General features: G+C 37.2%; 1 protein-coding gene across 1 annotated transcript in view; it reads left to right on the top strand.

The window, feature by feature from the left end:
• The window catches only part of cpne4b (copine IVb), a 99,188-nt gene extending 76,805 nt beyond the window's left edge, over positions 1-22,383 (top strand). The window contains exons 14-16 of the mRNA XM_022665340.2: positions 1,485-1,618; positions 8,061-8,297; positions 16,210-22,383. Coding sequence (XP_022521061.2) covers positions 1,485-1,618; positions 8,061-8,297; positions 16,210-16,341 — 503 coding nt within the window. The 3' untranslated portion in view covers positions 16,342-22,383. The remainder of the gene's footprint in view (positions 1-1,484; positions 1,619-8,060; positions 8,298-16,209) is intronic.
• The last annotated feature ends 206 nt before the right edge of the window (positions 22,384-22,589 follow it).

Raw genomic sequence — 22,589 nt, 5'->3', positions numbered from 1 at the left:
AGCTTTCGGCGTTATATTTTTAGCCTCCGTGCTCCCGCATGCACATCAGATCTGTACCATGCTGAGAGACCACAGTAATCTTTATGTGAGAAATGAACTCGGACTGTGGAGACGTCGTACGTGATGTAGACTTTAGTTTTTTATCTGAGATTTTATTCATTTAGACGATAACTGTGGCTCACAGAGAAGTGAACCTCATACTCTACCAGTCAAAAGTACTAAAGTAATCCAAACTATGAATAAAATACATATTTAGACACATCTCTGCTGGATTTTCTCAGTCAGTTTTATGAGGTAGAGTCTCCTGGAATCCAGGCTTTCAGTTAACAGCTGTGCTGAACTCATCAAGAGTTAATTACTTGAATTTCTTGTCTCTTAAATAAATAAAGTGTTTGAGAGCATCAGTTAAAGTAAAGTAGTGAAGAGGTAGAGTTACAGGTATACAGTGAATAGTGAATATTTCAGTAATGTTCTATAATAATCCTTATTATTAGAAGCAACAACTACTCAACTAAATAAAGAAAAAAATTACTTCAAGAAAAAATAAAGGTCAGTCTTAAAAAACATCAAAAACGTTATAATGATGAAACTGGCACTCATCAGGACCACCTCTGGAGAGAAGAGCAAGAGTTCATCACAGTTAATAGCCTCAGAAAAAGGAGTATTTTGGTTTGTTTAACACTGCTTTTAAGTTTCTACATGATTAATTATGTGTTCCTTCATAATCTGATAGATCACTTCACTATTCATTTACTATGTACACAAAAATTAAATAAAAAACACAACATTGAATAAGGATGTTGTTTTGCTGATTAAAATAAGATGTAGAAGTAAGTAATGTTAGGAATTAAGACAACTTTTGACATAAGCTATTGTAATATTGAGATATTCTTGAAAGCATTATATATTGTATTTGATGTGCTATTTATTATATTTACTTTTATTTGTGGGTTGTATATTTGTATATATTGTATATTTGTGTAGGTAAATTGCTTTATTGGAGTCTTGCAGTGGAGTGGTGCAGCAGTCTAAAGTACTGCCACTATGATCGGGAGATCGCTGGTTCGAATCCCGGTCACGCAGCTTGCCATCAGCTGCCGGAGCCCTGAGAGAGCACACACAGTTGGTCTTGCTCTCTCTGGGTGGGTACAGTGGATGGCGCTCTCTCTTTCTCCTCATCACTCCTAGGGTGATGTGGATTAGCACAAGGCTGCATCTGTGAGCTTATGTATCAGAACCGAGTCGCTGCGCTGCTTTCCTCCGAGTGTTAGCGCTGTGATGCTACTCAGAAATGTATTGTAGGAGGTGTGTGCTGGTCTTCACCCTCCTGGTGTTGGAGCATCACATTGGGAGAGAAATTAGAAATAAATTTGCAAAAGAAAGAAAAATCATTATTACAAAGTACCCTGATATGGATATTTTTAATTTGCGGCTGTAAAAACACTATTTTACCACATTTTTTTTACCTTTATTTGTTCTGGCAGGTATCCAGGGTGTTGTAGAAGCCTATCAGAACTGTTTACCGAAGATTCAGCTTTACGGCCCCACCAACATCGCCCCCATCATCCAGAAGGTAGCCAACTCTGCCTCGGAGGAGATGCACATCAAGGAGGCCATGGTATGTAAAAGAGAGATCACTTCAGTTTCTGAATCAGATTCTCTGATTTTGCTATTTATAGGTTTATGTTTGAGTAAAATGAACATTGTTGTTTTATTCTATAAACTACAGACAACATTTCTCCCAAATTCCAAATAAAAATATTCTCATTTAGAGCGTTTATTTACAGAAAATGAAAAATGACTGAAATAACAAAAAAGATGCAGAGCTTTCAGACCTCAAATAATGCAAAGAAAACAAAAAGTTCATATTCATAAAGTAGTTTTAAGAGTTCAGAAATCAATATTTGGTGGAATAACCCTGGTTTATAATCACAGATAACCGTGGCTGGCTAGCACTGCTAAGCGTGACTGAGTTGCACTGCTAACCGGGGCTAGAGCTTACTTACTGTAAATAAACGGAAGCGCTTTACTCACCCAAATAAACAGTTTTCAGGAGAGAAATCTGTGTAGATTAACATCCAGCAAAATTTTATTTAACAATTACAGTTTTGGGTACCACTTTAAAATAAGACTACCTTTATAAAGGGTTTATAAACAGTTTACAATTAGTTTATTAATGGTTACTAATAAGGTTGTAAATGCCTTAAAAATGATTAATAATCAGTTATAACACACATGTAGAAAGGGCAACAATGACCTGTTGTTTGCCAAATAGTGAACCCACAGCCGTCTATATCATTGCCCTTTCTACGTATGTGTTATAACTGATTATTAATGATTTTTAAGGCATTTACAACCTAATTAGTAACCATTAATAAACTAATTGTAAAACATTTATAACCCCTTTATAAAGGTAGTCTTATTTTAAAGTGGTACGCAGTTTTGTTTATTTAGGCGCTTCCCCCAGCTTTACCATTAGAAGGAAGACATTGAGACACCCTTGCTCACTTTGATGTAGCATCCTTACTAGTGTCGCTTAATGCGCCTTATGAATGAAAAGTGTAGTATAGTGAGGTATGGTGATGTAAAGGAAAGTGTAGTGAGGAATGAAGAGGTATAGTAAGGAATAGTGAGGTATGATGATGTATAGTGAGATATGATGTATAGTGAGGTATGATGAATAGTGAGGTATGCTGATGTGTAGTGAGGTATGATGAATAGTGAGGTATGATGATGTATAGTGAGGTATGATGAATAGTGAGGTATGATGATGTATAGTGAGGTATGATGATGTATAGTGAGGTATGATGTATAGTGAGGTATGATGTATAGTGAGGTATGATGATGTATAGTGAGGTATGATGTATAGTGAGGTATGATGAATAGTGAGGTATGATGATGTATAGTGAGATATGATGTATAGTGAGGTATGATGAATAGTGAGGTATGCTGATGTGTAGTGAGGTATGATGAATAGTGAGGTATGATGATGTATAGTGAGGTATGATGATGTATAGTGAGATATGATGTATAGTGAGGTATGATGTATAGTGAGGTATGATGATGTATAGTGAGGTATGATTATGTATAGTGAGGTATGATGTATAGTGAGGTATGATGTATAGTGAGGTATGATGTATAGTGAGGTATGATGATGTATAGTGAGGTATGATTATGTATAGTGAGATATGATGTATAGTGAGGTATGATGATGTATAGTGAGGTATGATGTATAGTGAGGTATGATGATGTATAGTGATGTATGATTATGTATAGTGAGATATGATGTATAGTGAGGTATGATGTATAGTGAGGTATGATGATGTATAGTGAGGTATGATGAATAGTGAGGTATGATGATGTATAGTGAGGTATGATGTATAGTGAGGTATGATGTATAGTGAGATATGATGTATAGTGAGGTATGATGATGTATAGTGAGATATGATGTATAGTGAGGTATGATGATGTATAGTGAGATATGATGTATAGTGAGGTATGATGATGTATAGTGAGATATGATGATGTATAGTGAGGTATGATGTATAGTGAGGTATGATGATGTATAGTGAGATATGATGATGTATAGTGAGATATGATGTATAGTGAGGTATGATGTATAGTGAGGTATGATGATGTATAGTGAGGTATGATGAATAGTGAGGTATGATGATGTATAGTGAGGTATGATGTATAGTGAGGTATGATGTATAGTGAGATATGATGTATAGTGAGGTATGATGATGTATAGTGAGATATGATGTATAGTGAGGTATGATGATGTATAGTGAGATATGATGTATAGTGAGGTATGATGATGTATAGTGAGATATGATGATGTATAGTGAGGTATGATGTATAGTGAGGTATGATGAATAGTGAGGTATGCTGATGTGTAGTGAGGTATGATAAATAGTGAGGTATGGTGATGTATAGTGAGGTATGATGAATAGTGAGGTATGATGATGTATAGTGAGGTATGATGTATAGTGAGGTATGATGTATAGTGAGATATGATGTATAGTGAGGTATGATGATGTATAGTGAGATATGATGTATAGTGAGGTATGATGATGTATAGTGAGATATGATGTATAGTGAGGTATGATGATGTATAGTGAGATATGATGATGTATAGTGAGGTATGATGTATAGTGAGGTATGATGAATAGTGAGGTATGATGATGTATAGTGAGGTATGATGATGTATAGTGAGGTATGATGTATAGTGAGGTATGATGATGTGTAGTGAGGTATGATGATGTATAGTGAGGTATGATGTATAGTGAGGTATGATGATGTATAGTGAGGTATGATGATGTATAGTGAGGTATGATGTATAGTGAGGTACGATGAATAGTGAGGTATGATGATGTATAGTGAGGTATGATGTATAGTGAGGTACGATGAATAGTGAGGTATGATGATGTATAGTGAGGTATGTTTATGTATAGTGAGGTATGATGTATAGTGAGGTATGATGTATAGTGAGGTATGATGATGTATAGTGATGTATGATTATGTATAGTGAGGTATGATGTATAGTGAGGTATGATGATGTATAGTGATGTATGATTATGTATAGTGAGGTATGATGTATAGTGAGGTATGATGATGTATAGTGAGGTATGATGTATAGTGAGGTATGATGAATAGTGAGGTATGATGATGTATAGTGAGGTATGATGATGTATAGTGAGGTATGATGTATAGTGATGTATGATTATGTATAGTGAGGTATGATGTATAGTGAGGTATGATGATGTATAGTGAGGTATGATGATGTATAGTGAGGTATGATGATGTATAGTGAGGTATGATGATGTATAGTGAGATATGATGTATAGTGAGGTATGATGATGTGTAGTGAGGTATGATGATGTATAGTGAGGTATGATGATGTATAGTGAGGTATGATGATGTATAGTGAGGTATGATTATGTATAGTGAGGTATGATGTATAGTGAGGTATGATGAATAGTGAGGTATGATGATGTATAGTGAGGTATGATGATGTATAGTGAGGTATGATGTATAGTGAGGTATGATGATGTATAGTGATGTATGATTATGTATAGTGAGGTATGATGATGTATAGTGAGGTATGATGATGTATAGTGATGTATGATTATGTATAGTGAGGTATGATGATGTATAGTGAGGTATGATTATGTATAGTGAGGTATGATGATGTATAGTGAGGTATGATGTATAGTGAGGTATGATGATGTATAGTGAGATATGATGTATAGTGAGGTATGATGATGTATAGTGAGATATGATGATGTATAGTGAGATATGATGTATAGTGAGGTATGATGAATTTACAGAAACAGGGATTGACATGACAGAGAAAATAAAAGCTAAATTTAATTATTGCAAAATATCAGTAAATAAAATATAAAAATAGATACAAAAATATATAAAATAAATAATAATAATAATAATAATAATAATAAATTAATTAATTAATTAATAAAAATAAAAAAATAAAAAATAATGATTATAATTAAGTATGGTTTAATTGACAAAAAAAAATCAAAAGAAAGTAAGACTAATACAACAAAAATGGGTTAAAATTAGCTAAAACTAACTTGTAAATAAAGTAATAATAAAAATAGTAATAACAATAAAAGAAAATCAAAATAAGATAAAAAGCAAAAATACAGAACTATTAAAATAATAAAAAAATAATATAATAACTATAATAATAATAATAAAAATAAATAAATAAAATGAAAATAAAATAAGGAAACAAAATTTAAAAAAGGAAATAAAACTAAAAGAAGGACTAAAATAAAAGTTAAGGATAAATAAGATTAAGTAAAACAGGAACAGGCTGTCTGAAGGTGGTTAGATATTAATAGTTTAAAATGATTGAGTGACACCAGTGAGCTTTAGTGAGTTTTAGAGTGTCCTGTAGTGAATTCCAGCTCACTGCTGCTGTTCTGTAGCTAAAAACTTTTGGAACCTGGCAGCTGATCCAATCACTTGAGCGAGTCTGATAATTACTGTTTTTTACATTCATCAATGAAGTGATGTATTCTGGCAAATGACCGGAGAGTGTCTTATAAATAAAAATCAACCAGTGTGTTTCCCTTCGTACCGTTAAAAACCTACCGTTCGTACCGTTATGAAATTAATAACAGATCCTACAGAGTCAGGAGAAATCAGGAGTATAGATCTGATACTGGAGGGGTAGAAGTGATCGGAGGAGGAGAGGAGAGGAGGATCTGATGGAGGGATGGAGGAGAGGATGAGAGGGTGAAACTGGGCCACTGTAACTGGGTTAACTGGAGGCACAGACTCTGCCCAGTTACGGGTCTGGGGACCCAAAAAGTAGTTCAGCACGAGAACTCACACCCTACATCTCTCTTTATCTCTGTATCTCTCTCTTATGGTGAGGTATTGGAAGGTATAGGAAGGTGTGGTGAGGTATAGTGAGGTATAGTGAGGTACTGTGAAATATAGTGAGGTAAAGTAAGGTATTGTGAGGTGTAGTAAGGTATAATGAGGTATGGTAAGATGTAGCGACAAACTATGAGGTATAGTGAGGTATTATGATGTAAAATGAGGTATGGTGAAGTAGCATGAGGTATAGTAAGGTGTATTGAGGTATGATGAGGTATAGTAAGGTGTAGTGAGGTATGATGAGGTATAGTAAGGTGTAGTGAGGTATGATGAGGTATAGTAAGGTGTATTGAGGTATGATGAGGTATAGTAAGGTGTAGTGAGGTATGATGAGGTATAGTAAGGTGTAGTGAGGTATGATGAGGTATAGTAAGGTGTAGTGAGGTATGATGAGGTATAGTAAGGTGTAGTGAGGTATGATGGGGTATAGTAAGGTGTAATGAGGTATGATGGGGTATAGTAAGGTGTAATGAGGTATGATGGGGTATAGTAAGGTGTAGTGAGGTATGATGAGGTATAGTAAGGTGTATTGAGGTATGATGTCTAGTGAGGTATGATGAGGTATAGTAAGGTGTAGTGAGGTATGATGAGATATAGTAAGGTGTATTGAGGTATGATGTCTAGTAAGGTATGATGAGGTATAGTAAGGTGTAGTGAGGTATAGTGATGTGTAGTGAGGTATGATGAGGTATAGTAAGGTGTAGTGAGGTATGATGAGGTATAGTAAGGTGTAGTGAGGTATGATGAGATATAGTAAGGTGTATTGAGGTATGATGTGTAGTGAAGTATGATGAGGTATAGTAAGGTGTAGTGAGGTATGATGAGATATAGTAAGGTGTATTGAGGTATGATGTGTAGTGAGGTATGATGAGGTATAGTTAGGTGTAGTGAGGTATGATGAGGTATAGTAAGGTGTAGTGAGGTATGATGAGGTATAGTAAGGTGTAGTGAGGTATGATGAGGTATAGTAAGGTGTATTGAGGTATGATGAGGTATAGTAAGGTGTATTGAGGTATGATGAGGTATAGTAAGGTATAGTGAGGTATGATGAGGTATAGTAAGGTGTAGTGAGGTATGATGAGGTGTAGTAAGGTGTATTGAGGTATGATGAGATATAGTAAGGTGTATTGAGGTATGATGAGGTATAGTAAGGTGTAGTGAGGTATGATGAGGTGTAGTATGGTGTATTGAGGTATGATGTCTAGTGAGGTATGATGAGGTATAGTTAGGTGTAGTGAGGTATAGTGATGTGTAGTGAGGTATGATGAGGTATAGTTAGGTGTAGTGAGGTATGATGAGGTATAGTAAGGTGTAGTGAGGTATAGTGATGTGTAGTGAGGTATGATGAGGTATAGTAAGGTATAGTGAGGTATGATGAGGTATAGTAAGGTGTAGTGAGGTATGATGTATAGTGAGGTATGATGTATAGTGGGGTATGATGAAGTATAGTAAGATGTGAGGAATAATGAGGTATAGTGAAGTAACATGCCCTAACAAACTAACTACTGTAACGAGGCATAATGATATAAAGTGAGATATGATGAGGTAAAGTGAGATGTAGTGGGTCTCAGAATTACCTGTAATTTTTCCTTAACTCTTTTCCTCTTTCTCTTTTCCTTTTCTTATTCTCTTATCTCTTTCTCTGTCAGGAGTATTTTATTCTGTTGATCCTGACGGACGGCGTGATCACAGACATGGCGGACACGCGGGAGGCCATCGTTCACGCCTCTCACCTGCCGATGTCGGTGATCATCGTTGGCATAGGAAGCGCCGACTTCAGCGACATGCAGATGCTGGACGGAGACGACGGGATTCTGCGCTCGCCCAAAGGAGAACCCGTCCTCCGGGACATCGTCCAGTTCGTACCCTTCCGAAACTTCAAACACGTAAGTTCCTGAGTTTACACCACTTTACACCACTTTACACCAGTTTACACCAGTGCAGCAGAACTTCACCAACACCCTTAACACATCTTTAGCAGTGAACACACACTTACACACTCACACTACACGTTATTAGAGCAAAGAGAACATACACTCTTAGCTGAATCTCAGTGCTTAACCTGTGCAGGAGAAAATGAGCAGTTCAGTGTCTGTCTTGTAGTCCTTCTGGGATCTAATCTGTTTCCGTCCATCAAACGCATTTCCAGTATTGATTGATGTATGTAAGATTGATGATGTATTGATCAGCTGTGGCTTCATAATAAAAACACATTTAAAGAGGATTTTGTAATTGTGCAGAAATCTGTGGCCTAAGGAGGAACCCATACTAAAGGAAGTGAGTGAATAAAAGAGAGAGAGAGAGAGAGAGAGAGAGAGAGAGAGAGAGAGAGAGAGTTTTTTTAATTTGATTATTATTATTATTATTATTATTAATGTTTGGCAATGTTGTTATTAAACCAGTCATAACAATAAAGAGAGAGAGAGAGAGAGAGAGAGAGAGAGAGAGAGAAAGATGAAGAGAATGAGTGAGAAAGAGAGTGAGAGAGCTTTTTGTTGTATGTGATTATTATTATTAATGTTTGGCAACATTGTTATTAAACCAGTCATAACAATACAGTGAGAGAGAGAGAGAGAGAGAGAGAGAGCCTTAAAGAGTGAGAGAAGAGGAAAGAGAGAGGGGGGAAGAGAGAGAGAGTTAAAGAAAGAGAGTTAAAGAGAAAGATGAAGAGAGAGAGAGAGTGAGAAAGAGAGTGAGAGAGCTTTTTGTTGTATTTGATTATTATTATTAATGTTTGGCAACATTGTTATTAAACCAGTCATAACAATACAGAGAGAGAGAGAGAGCCTTAAAGAGTAAGGGAAGAGGAAAGAGAGAGACAGGGAGAAAGAGAAAAAGAGAGGGGGGAAGAGAGAGAGAGTTAAAGAGAGAGAAGAAGAGAGAGTGGGGAGAAAAAGTGTGAGAGGGAGGGAGATAGAGAGAGTAAGTAAGAGCAAAAAACAGAGAGAGAGAAAGAGACAAAGATAGAGAGAGAGGGAGAGTGGAAGAGAGAGTGAGAGAACGAGATAGATAGGTAGAGGGAGAGAGAGATAGAGAGGGAGAGTGAAAGAGTGATTATTATTATTATTATTATAATTATTAATGTTTGGCTGCTTTATTATTAAACCCGTCATAATAAAGGGAGTGAGAGAGGTACAGAAAGAGGGGGAGAGAGACTGGTAGAGAGAGATAGAGAGAGAGAAAGAAAGAGAGGAAAAGAGAGAGAGGAAGAGTGAGTGAGAGAGAGAGAGAGTCCCATCACAATTATTTTAAATAATTACAACTAATAACACTAATAACTAATAATAATGTTTTTGAAATCTTATTCATTCATTTTTTATTTATCTATTAGATTACTTTTATATGTAAGGTATGGTAATGTATATTGTTTATATTTATTGTTATTTTTTTACCTTTTGTATATTAACTACTTGTTTCATTGCTTTGGCAAAAGTTGTTTGTTGCAATGCATGCCAAAAAATATATTTTAAATTAAAAAAAAGAAAAAAGAATGAAAATTGAGTGAGTGAGAGAGAAAAAGTAAGAGAGAGAGAGAGGGAGGGAAAGGGTATTTCTGAGGACATCCTTTTGTTTTCATCTCTCCCCTCTGTCTCCAGTCAGTGCACTTCTTTCTACAGCAGGACCAATCAGAGGGCCCGAACCGGAGCTCTGAGAACATCAAAGCTCTGAGGCTTTGGAGTCCCTCCTCTCCGTTAATTAGGGATTGGGGGAGCAGTGGTGTAGAACCTGCCCCTCCTCCTCATCCTCACTGAGGAAGGGTTTGTTTGTGCTCAGCTAGGCGTGATACTCACCTCCGCTTCAGCGCTGCAGCAGCCGCTCTCTAAAATAACGCTTACGGCAGGGAAGTTCACTGAAAGTTCACTACTTTTATCCATACCCTGAAGAACACTTCAAAATAAGAGCCCTTGATCTGCTGTGATTTGATCCCTGACAGGTTTTGCAATATGGAGATCCTTTAAAACATCTGCAGAGCTGAAGCTCTCCTGTTCTTTTAGTATTTCTTCATTCCTTAAAAACTAAGTGACACGGACATTGCATCGTGTCCCATGACTTTTGCCACATCCCATGGAAGCTAAAGAATGGTACGCTCAGCATCAGCTGAGGCCAGTTGTTGTGTTATAATATTGACAATTGAGGTGTTGGCACAAGCAGCATGGACTGATTATCATATTATACTCAGTATCCAGGGTGTTGGTACAAGCAGTGAGGGTCAATTCCTATATTATACTTGGCAACTGGGGTATTGGCACCAGTAGTGAAGGTCGATTCCCATATTATACTCAGTAACCGGGGTGTTGGCACAAGCAGTGAGGGTTGATTCCCACATTATACTCAGCAACCGGGGTTTTGGTACAAGCAGCTTAGGCCGGTTCCCGTATTATACTTAGCAAGGTTTTTGGGTTTTGGTACAAACTGCATGGATTAATTCTCTAACTAACTGGGCTATTGACAAATGCAGCTCAGGCAGATTCCCGTATTATACTCAGCAACCGGGGTGTTGGCACAAGCATCATAGACTGATTCCCATATTATACTTAGTAACTGAGGTGCTGGTACAAGCAGCACGGACTGATTCTCATATTATACTCAGTAACCGGAGTGTTGGCACAAGTGGTTCATGCTGATTGTCATATTATACAGCACTTAGCAACCAACCCAGCTTTAAAGATAACATTATTAGACGTTTTATTATTTAGCAACATTTTGACATCCATCTAAATAATGTTCCAAGAATCCACAGTTTGCATCACAAAGTTATTTAAACGTTTTTCACATAACATTCCTAGCTAGATGAATACTAACATCATGGAAACGTTAAAAATAACATTTCCAAAGAAACCTTAAAACATTGATACAAACAGAGGTGAAAAAAGTACTGAAAATTTGTAATTAAGTAAAAGTACCTTTACTTTGCTAAAATTCTACTCGAGTAAAAGTAAAAAAGTACTCAATTTAAAATGTACTTTGAGTAAAAGTTACATAGTTACTTTTATTTATTTAATGTAAAAAAGTACAACAAATCATAAATTAAATAATTATTAAATTAAATAATTTGGATCTTTCAGGCAGTATTTGTTCAGACCGCCCCATAAAACAAGTGGCATAGCTTTCTACTGTTAAACATTTAAAAGGTTATGGTCATATAGGCGACTAAAAACTGTATTTTTATAGTTTTACAGTTCATTATTATTTTTTAACTTGCCATTACTTTGCTTTTTACTGCTATTTACATGTTTTTTTAACATCCAAGCAGATGTTCCTAATAAAAAAATGTTGGTCGGTGCATGCGCAGTGCCGTAAAGAAGCATATATTAATATATGTATATATATTAATATTAATAATAGCATAATATTAATATTAACTCAATTTGTTTTTTAATTTAGACAATTATTTTTTTTTCCCAGCATTTCATTTTTTACTCAGTGTCTCTGTGTGTCTTCCCCACGTGACCTGTGCTCCCCTGTGTCTCCTGTCTCAGTACTTTTCCATGTGTGTCTCATTTGTAGCTCCGCCCCTTCCCCAGGTGTTTCCCATTCTAGTGTGTTTGTGTTACTATAAATAGCCCTCCTCTGCCACCTTGTCCTCCGTCGGTCTCTGCACTAACCTCTGTTGTTTGTCGTACCTCTGTTTCTTGTATTCATTCCTGCGCTCCTTGGTTTCCTGCTCTGTGTTTATCCCGTCTTGTTTTAGTTCCTTGTTTATCTTGTTTATTCCTGGTTATTGTCTCTGCTTTGTTTAGTTCATAGTCTTGTTCCATTCATTTGTTCTGTGTTTATCTGTCTATTTGTTTACTTGTTATTTATTTATTAAATTATTGTTTATTGATTTCACCCTACCTGCACTTGCGTCCGCCTCCTCATCTCCCTGCCTGGGTCACTTCGTGACAAACGGGGAGTTTTCTAATGTAGCGAAGTAAATTACTTGTGTCAAAATGTACTTGAGTAAAAGTAAAATTACCTATTTTAAAAACTACTTTAAAAATTACAAATTACTCATTACATCTACTCAATTACATTATGTGAGTAAATGTAATTCGTTACTTTCCACCTCTGGATACAAGTGATGTGGCAGTGATGTTTTTAGTACGTTTAAAAATGTTAAATAAAATCGTTTCCAAGCACATGCATAAAAACTTGACAGGTAGTTGCTGTATTATACTTGGCACCCGGGGTACATGCACATGCAGCACATATTTTTGCGCTTTAAAAAATGCACGTATTGAAATGCATTGGTATTGTAAATGTGCTGCGTTGTATTTCTCTGTATATCACAATATATTTCTGAGTCTTAACTTTTTCTTTAACAAGTTTGACAACAAGCCAGGCTGTTTTCTATTGGATGATGAGATTTACCATTATACAGCTCCATCTGCCAGCGCTCCACAGCTCAGCTCACTAATTGTGAGTAGTGTCTGCATACGATTGGACGTGTACTGTGGCTCTTTAACTTTATTTAATGAGCACAGCGTATATTCATGTTAGTTATCTACAGTAAGTGTCCAGAAGCCGTTACTGTATATTATATTATATCACCTGCTGTATTTAAAGCCTGGTTCTGATTCTGCTGGGGGTCCGGACGGCGCGTGCCGCTACGCTCTCGCAGTAATTAATTACATCAGCCGTCAGACTCCGAACGAGCGTACAGTGGAAGCTTGGATGAGCTCGCTTTTCTCTCATCAGCAGTGCTGTTGTGTATCAGGAAAGCTGTGGTGTGTGTAATTAGATTTGGCATGTCGTTAGAACCAGAACAAGCAGATTCAGAACTCTCACACACACACACTCTGAGACGTCTGGACCCGTCCTCCTCCTGCTGCTGAACCGTCTCTACTGCTTCAAACTTTCGAAGTTTTGAAATCTTTTATACAGTAAACTAAAGCTGCAGGTAAATCAGATTTGTTTATCAAATTTAATTCTGATTTACTAGGTTCTGATTCAATTCAACTTCCATATCAACATGATTCTGATTCACAAGGTCTGATTCGATTCAGTTTCCTTATCAGTTTGATTCTGATTCTCTAGGTTCTAATTAAAGTCAATTTCTAAGTTCAGTCAAATTCTTGCTGTGGTATCTGTATGGAATGTTGTGGTATCTGCATGGAATTCTATGGTATCTGCATGGGTTGCTGTGGTTTCTGCATGGGTTGCTGTGGTTTCTGTATGGGCTGCTGTGGTATCTTTGAGGGTTGCTGTGGTATTTATATGTGTTGCTGTGGTTTCTGTATGGGTTGCTGTGGTATCTTTGTGGGTTGCTGTGGTATCTGTATGGGTTGCTGTGGTATTTATATGTGTTGCTATGATATCTGTTTGTTGCTGTGGTTTCTGTATGGCTTGCTGTGGTATCTTTGTGGGTTGCTGTGGTATCTGTATGGGTTGCTGTTGTATCTGTATGTAGGGGTTGCTGTGGTATCTGTATGGGATGTTGTGGTATCTGTATACGGGTTGCTGTGAGATCTGTGTGGGTTGCAGTGGTATCTGTATATGGATTGCTGTGGTATCTGTATACGGGTTGCTGTGGTATCTTAATATGGGTTGCTGTTGTATCTGTATGTAGGGGTTGCTTTGGTATCTGTATGTAGGGGTTGTTGTGGGATCTGTGTGGGTTGATGTGGTATCCGTGTAAGTTATTGTGTTATCTGTATGTATGGGTTGCTGTGTTATCTGTATGGGATACTGTAGTATCTGTATGGGATACTGTGGTATCTGCATGGGATGCTGTGGTATCTGTATGGGTTGCTGTGGTATATGTATGTGTTGCTGCGGTATCTATGTATGGGTTCCTGTGGTATCTGCTTGGGGTTCTAATGGTTTCTGCATGTAATGCAGTGGTATCTGCATGGGTTGCTGTGGTATGTGTGGGTTGCTGTGGTATCTGAATGTATGGATTGCTGTGGTGTCTGTATATGGGATGCTGTGGTATTTGTATATGGGTTGCTGTGCTATCTATATGTGTTGCTGTAGTATCTGTGCATGGGTTGTTGTAGTATCTGCATTAGTTGATGTGGTATCTACATGGATTGCTGTGGTATCTGTATGTATGGGTTGCTGTGGTATCTGTGTGTGTGTTGCTGTGGTATCTGTATGTATGGGTTGCTGTGGTATCTGTGTGTGTGTTGCTGTGGTATCTGTATGTATGGGTTGCTGTGGTATCTGTGTGTGTGTTGCTGTGGTATCTGTATGTATGGGTTGCTGTGGTATCTGTGTGTGTGTGTTGCTGTGGTATCTGTATATATGGGTTGCTGTGGTATCTGCGTGGAATGTTGTGGTATCTGTATGGGATGCCTTGGATCTCTCTATGGGATGTTGTGGTATCTGTATATGGGTTACTGTGGTATCTGCGTGGGTTGATGTGGTACTGTTGTTGGTTAATGTGGTATCTCATTCACATCTTGTATCCAGGATAGAGGATACAACAGGGAACAACAGCCTCCTTTCAGTTACAGAAGAGAGAGAGAGAAAGAAAAGAGAGAGAGAGAGGAAAGTAAAGAGAGAGGGAAAGAGAGAGAGAGAGAGAGAGAGAGAGGGAGGAAGTGTTAGGACAGGAGGAGAGATGAAATCTAACACTCTGCATTGTTGTGAGGGTGAAATGGTGTAGGTGTCACTCTCATTTCACTCTGTCCACAGAACAGCTGGAGCGAGACGCATGGGGATGACACCAACACACACACACATACACACACACTCACACACACACACACACACACACACACACACACAGAAGTGTATAAAGCAGGATAACTCTGAGCTCTGTGTAATATTAATACACTCTGTGATTCTTCACAAACTAACCTGATACATTTCACCCATCACAAAACACCTCCCATACCATATACTGATATACGACCATACTGTACCAATACCTTTATTATAAATTAATAGTGAAGTTTCTTTTCATTCATTTTAAAATGTCTAGTTGTGTTTCTAGTATTAGTAAGCTGATTTTTGTAAAAAAAAAAAAAAAAGAAAAAGAAAAAGTGATCCGGTGATCCGGTATAACACTGCTTAAGTCCGGTGGAGGAGTGGGCGGGGAGAAACGATAGGATTTCAGCTCTTGCTCATGAATATTCAAACATGCAAACATATCACCTCTGATTGGCTAACAGCACTGCGACACCAGGAGGCAGCGAGACTGCTTTGTAATGTTATATGTTATTTTATAACGTGTAATTATGCCCTGCTAAGTGCAGTTCAGCCACTGACCTAGTCTTAGAGTCTCTCAGAGTAAAACATCAAATCCAACGGAGATCCTATTTAAACCTATAGATCATTACACACAGAGGTGCGTATAGTTCAGGTTCAGAAAGTACTGTTCTAAACATCTAAACACCTACCTATCTCAATTGTACTTGGCTGGTGGTGTTTTTCCTCCATAGACTAATTCTAATCATTTGTTTCTTAGCTCTGAATTACTGGGTAAAGTATATAAACACTGATGTGTTATTCGCACAAATAACACAGGAATGAACTGCATGCTGTTCCTAGCGCTGTTAGTTATCTCCTATCTGACGAGACGGCGTCGCTGCCCGACTTCAGCTCTGTTTGTGGGCGGTCCCAAGCTGAGGTGGGCGGGGCTATGAATACTAATTGACGGGTTGATGAAGACACAGTGCTTTTCCTGATCGACTCATTTTGTTTTTCTGAATATTTTCTTTTACTAGTTGCTGCAGACAACGAGGAAGAGGTTGAGGAAGAGTTTCATCATGTGCAGCATCATAAACAACTCAGATAGACCTGCTGTATTTCACAAACAACAAGAAACAACTTCTTACCTCTTCTCTTTTTCTCGCTCTCTTTCCTCAGGCATCTCCTGCAGCTTTGGCGAAGAGCGTTCTGGCCGAGGTGCCCAATCAGGTGGTGGATTACTACAACAATAAGGGCATCAAGCCCAAAGGTCTGTCGGACTTTGAGTCTCCCAGAGCCTTCAGTCCATGAGCCGGACGCTCCAACCAACCGCAGCAGCAGCAGCAGCAGCTCAATAATACTGGAGTAATAATACTACAAATACTACTAATAAAACATACTGATCATTTTTCATAATCATTGTATAGAATGGTTCTGAGCTCTTTGTTTGTGTATTATTGCTTGTTTTTTACACCCAGAGAGCACTGACCCAAATGTCCTCCATCAAACACCATCCAGAGTTTGATTAGTGATAGTCTTAGAGTCTCTAGAACGTTCACTGGTTAGAATCCCGATCATGCAGCTTGCCATCAGCTGCCGGAGCCCAGAGAGAGCAATTGTCTTTGCTCTCCCTAATCTGGGTGGGTACAGTAGATGAAGCTCTTTCCCCCCCGAGCTCCGCTCGTAGACCGTCTGTAAGTACATATTTTGTTGATTTTGCAGGTCTAGCAGGGTCTGTCGGTCGTAAGTTGTTCCCATAGCGAACTTTTGCATGATTGCGAGTTCAGATCGGATTATTTACACAGAAAAACAAACAAAAGCACCGTGTTTTGCTTCCGGAGTGGCCGCTGCGACTGCTCGCGCCGCCGACAGGAAGGGTTCTTGAGTTCTCAATCTCTCATTGAGTTCTCAATCTCTCATTTTTTCTGGATGTTTTTCTAGTTTTGGGAATGTTATGTTCTAATGAGATATGTTCTAAAAATGTTGTGATGCAAACTGATGCTATTTCACACATTTTCAGAAGGTTCTTGAATCATTATTTCTGTAACGTTTCAGACCAGCCTTCCTGAAACCTTTTCAAAATGTTGCTAAACGTTCTTATAACGTTCTTTGTTGTATACAGCTGTATACAGTTGCAGTCAAATACCAGTAGCTAACATTATGGTGTTCATTATGGAGTTTGTTGGCAAATGTTGGGTCAGTGTGCTCTGGAATTAATAGGAAACATTTTATTTGGAGGTGTTTTATTTATTTATATTTGTTTTTTTTATTTATTAAGGTATTTATTTATGTATTTATATCTTAGTTCACCAGATAATTTAAGCTCAAATATCAGGATTGTCCAATGAAAACCCAAATGGCCCTACTTATGGATATCAATGATGGGGATAGTAGAGGTTAAATATATTAAATAAATTATTGGGCCCATTTGGAAAGCCCAATCAAAAGCTTATGCCGTCCTGGAACCCACTTAGCCCATGTTCCACCCGAGCACCGTACCGATTGATTTAGGGAGTTTCAGTGTGTCTTTGCTATCGTAACGTCGGGAAAAGTACACCTAGTACAAAAGGCATGTACTAATGTACTAATTAATCATGGGTGTGGTTAAATTTGGGCGTAACGTTAAATAAACCAATCAGAGTGTCTTTTGCTCATCATTACCTCTAAGAACCAGGTGAGCTCTAACTTTGGCAGATTGCTATTTTAACGGCGCAGCTACCTGGACGTGTCCAACAAACGCTTCTCAGCAGAGGAAACTGACCTGTTTTCTATATTGCCAAGATAGCAATGAACGTTTGAAAGCCTGAACACATTTCCAACTCATTTCCAAACCACCACGCCTGTAGATATAGACATAGATATATTCAGAAGCACTATTGGTATTTAAACGGCGCAGGAAGAAGCCCACGTATTGGATATTCTTGAGTTTGAGCTTAAGTTAGCTGGATCAGATTAATCTTGCTGTACAGTAATTATGGAACAACAGAACAATGCAGAACAAGCCTTAGTGTAGAAGAGTTTACCGTATAGAACCAGCTGTTGAAGGGCTATGTAGTCCAGATGTTCCAGATGTTCTGTCCTAAAGTGCTGCTGTTTGATCATTTATTCATATCCTGGATTAGCTGAGTTTGGAATTTTTTGCATGTGTGATCTTAAAATAAGGCCTGAAAAATTTCAACAGTACAGTAATTCTGTGTACAGTATGTAGAGTTAATATACAGCATATTTACTGAACAAAAGCATGTCGAATGAAACTCTGTGGATAGACAAACTAGATCTTTACGTTCTTTTCTACAGAATTGTTGAACTTTTTTGCTAAATTTCTTAAAACGTCTTAATCTGCAAGATCCTTCAGATATACTGTATGGAGTGAGTAGTCGTTACCGCGTTAGATTTCCTCCTGTACTCTACTCAACTCTGTTTTACATTACTGTTCTCAACTCTACTGTTCTATACTCAACTCTATTCTGCTCTGCTGTTCTCTATTTGTTCATATATTTGGAGTGAGTAGATATTACTGTACACTACCTAACTCTACTGTTCTCTAATCATCTCTACTGTATTCTACTGTAATTTGCTCTTCTTTTTGCTACTCTTCTCTAGTCTCTTCTACTGTACTCTACTTTTCTTTATGCTACTCTATTCTATCCTTTACTTTACTCTATCCTCTATACTCTACTTTACTTCTCTATGCTGTACTTTTTTCTGCTCTTTTCTTCTGTAATCTACTGATCTCTACTTATTTTTAATGTACATTACTGTACTCTATTATTTACTTTTTTAAACTACCCTCTTCTTTGTACTCTACTCGTCTGTTCTTTAAATGACTGTACTCTTCTCTAATCTCTACTCTGCTCTCCACTTTTCTATTCTATTCTACTGTACTCTACTCTTCTCATCTTTAAACCACTGTACTCTTCTCTATTCTCTACTCTACGGTACTCTGTGCTACTGCATTATACTGTATTCTACTCTACTGTGCTCTTCTTTTCTTTAAACCAATGCACTCTATTATCTACACAATTGTACTCTTTTCTACTGTACTCTATCCTTTTCTACTCATCTCCTGTACTCTACTCAACTCTGTTTTACATTACTGTTCTCAATTCTACTCTGCTCTACTGTACTCTGTTTATCTATACTCTGCTCTCCTCTTTTGACAGTTTGGTAAATTATTTGGAGTGAGTAGATATTACTTCTGAGATGTTCTGCTGTACTCCACTCAACTCTATTTTGCACTACTGTACTTTATTCATATCTGTTCTACTGTTCTCTATTCATCTCTACTGTATTCTACTGTAATTTGGTCTTTTTTTGCTACTCTTCTCTAGTCTCTTCTACTGTACTCTACTTTTCTTTATGCTACCCTACTCTATCATTTACTTTACTCTATCCTCTATACTCTTCTATTCTTTACTCTTCTCTATGCTGTACTTTCTTCTATGGTCTTTTCTTCTGTAATCTACTGATCTCTACTTATTTTTACTTTACATTACTCTACTCTACTCCATGCTTATGTGCTGTATCCTTCTCTTATGCAAACTACTGTACTCTATTCTTTACTTTTTAAACTACTCTTTTTTTACTCTACTGTACTCTTCTCTATTCTCTACTCTGGTACTCTTTTCCACTCTATTCTACTGTACACTACTCTTCCCTTCTTTATTCTACTGTACTCTATTCTCTACTCTACTGTTTTCTTCTCTATTCTCTACTCTACTGTACTCTTTTCTACTCTATTCTACTGTACTCTTTTCTACTCTATTCTACTGTACTCTTTTCTACTCTATTCTACTGTACTCTTCTCTATTCTCTTATGCACTGTACTCTTTTCTACTCTATTCTACTGTACTCTACTCTTCCCTTCTTTATTCTACTGTACTCTTCTCTATTCTCTTGTCTACTGTACTCTTTTCTACTCTATTCTACTGTACTCTACTCTTCCCTTCTTTATTGTAATGTACTCTTCTCTATTCTCTACTCTGATGTACTCTTTTCTAATCTATTCTACTGTACACTACTCTTCCCTTCTTTATTCTACTGTACTCTTCTCTATTCTCTTATCTACTGTACTCTTTTCTAATCTATTCTACTGTACTCTACTCTTCCCTTCTTTATTCTACTGTACTCTTCTCTATTCTCTTGTCTACTGTACTCTTTTCTACTCTATTCTACTGTACTCTACTCTTCCCTTCTTTATTCTACTGTACTCTTCTCTTTTCTCTTGTCTACTTTACTCTTCCCTTCTTTATTCTACTGTACTCTTCTCTATTCTCTTATCTACTGTACTCTTTTCTAATCTATTCTACTGTACTCTTTTCTATTCTCTTATCTACTGTACTCTGTTCTACTCTATTCTACTGTACACTACTCTTCCCTTCTTTATTCTACTTTACTCTTCTCTATTCTCTTATCTACTGTACTATTTTCTACTCTATTCTACTGTACACTACTCTTCCCTTCTTTATTCTACTATACTCTGCTTTTTCTACTGTATTCTATTCTGTTATTTTCCTTTACTCTTCATTTCTGTTATCTTTTCTTTTACTCTATGCTAATGTACTCTACTCTATGCTAAAATGCTCTTAATCTTTAAAACACTGCACTCTACTCATTTCTGTTATACTACACTTTTCTCTAATCTGTGCTATTGGGCTCTTCCTATTTCTACTGTACTCTATGCTATGGCACTCTACTGTTATCTGGTCTACTCTACTCTACTCTACTCTTCTGTACTTTACTGTATTCTATGCTACTATGCTCTATTCTTCTCTACAGTACTCTTTTCTGCTTGACTCTCTACTCATTTCTACTATACTCCACTTATCTCTACTCTACACTACTGTACTCTTCTCATTTCTACTCTACTCTTCTTTACTTTACTGTACTCAATTCTACTGTACCCTGCTCTTCTTTTCTGCCCTACACCTCTCTACCCTACACTGCTTTACTCTATTCTTTTCCACTTAACTCTGTTCTACTCTTCTGTACACTAATCATTTCTACTCTACTCTATGCTACTCTTCTTTTCTTTACTGTAAATACTGTACTATACTCTAAACTACTCTACTCTATGCTACTCGACGCTACTCTACTCTTTTCTTTGCTACTCTACTCTGTGCTACTCTATTCTACTCTACGCTACTCTACTCTTTTCTTTGCTACTCTACTCTGTGCTACTCTATTCTACTCTACGCTACTCTACTCTTTTCTTTGCTACTCTGCTCTGTGCTACTCTATTCAACTCTACTCTGCTTTGTTCTACTCTACTCTACTCTAAACTACTCTACTCTTCTCTTCTTTACTGTAAATACTTTACTATACTCTAAACTACTCTACTCTTTGCTACTCTGCTCTGTGCTACTCTATTCAACTCTACTCTACTCTACTCTACTCTAAACTACTCTACTCTTCTTTACTGTAAATACTTTACTATACTCTAAACTACTCTACTCTATGCTTCTCTACTCTGCTCTACTCTACTCTTCTTTAATTTAAATACTCGACTATACTCTAAATTACTCTACTCTAAGCTACTCAGCTCTGTGCTACTCTACTCTAAACTACTCTACTCTTTTCTTCTTTACTGTAAATACTCAACTATACTTTAAACTACTCTACTGTACGCCACTCTACTCTTTGCTACTTTATTTTACTCTACTCTACTCTAAACTACTCTACTCTTCTCTACTGTAAATACTCTACTCTACTCTACTCTATGCTTCTCTACTCTGCTCTACTCTACTATTTTCTTCTCTTCTTTACTTTAAATACTCGACTATACTCTAAACTACTCTACTCTAAGCTCAACTCTGTGCTACTCTATTCTACACTACTCTACTCTGCTTTGCTCTATCCAACTATTACTCTAAACTACTGTACTCTTTTCTTCTTTACTGTAAATACTCTACTATACCCTAAACTACGTTACACTATGCTACTCTACTCTTTGCTACTTTATTCTACTCTACTCTGATAGACTTTAATTACTCTAATCTTCTCTAAACTACTCTACTTTACTCTATTCTACTCTAAACTACCCAACTCTACTCTACTCCTCTCTACTAAATTCTACTTTAAACTACTTAAGTCTACTCTACTCTAAACAACTCTACTCTAAACTACTCTACTGTACTGTACTCTACTCTACTATGTTCCATACTGTTCTACTTTTTTGCATTTTTCTCTTATATATAATGTATGTACATGTGAACAAATGATTTTGTGCGAGTGTGTGTATGAGTAAGCATGTGTGGGTTGAGTGTGTGTGTGTGTGTGTGTGTGATTGATCACTGCAGATTCCCGGCTGTATGTTGCATGTGTAAAATAAAGATTAAGCAGCAGTTTTCTGATCTCGTGTTTCGTCTGAATGTGCAGTTTGTTGAACAGTGAGATTATATTACAGAAATTCATGCGGGAGCTGAGACTCCGTGCCCTTCTACTGTACTGCTTACTCTGCAGACTTCACACACACACACACACACACACACATACACATACACACATACACACATACACACATACACACACACACACGGATACTGTTGTAATCACTGCTT

This window comes from Astyanax mexicanus, chromosome 3, assembly GCF_023375975.1.
Source record: "Astyanax mexicanus isolate ESR-SI-001 chromosome 3, AstMex3_surface, whole genome shotgun sequence".
In the NCBI taxonomy this organism is placed as follows: domain Eukaryota; kingdom Metazoa; phylum Chordata; class Actinopteri; order Characiformes; family Acestrorhamphidae; genus Astyanax; species Astyanax mexicanus.
The sequence above is the reverse complement of the archived record's forward strand: the minus strand, read 5'-3'. Positions and strand labels throughout refer to the sequence as shown.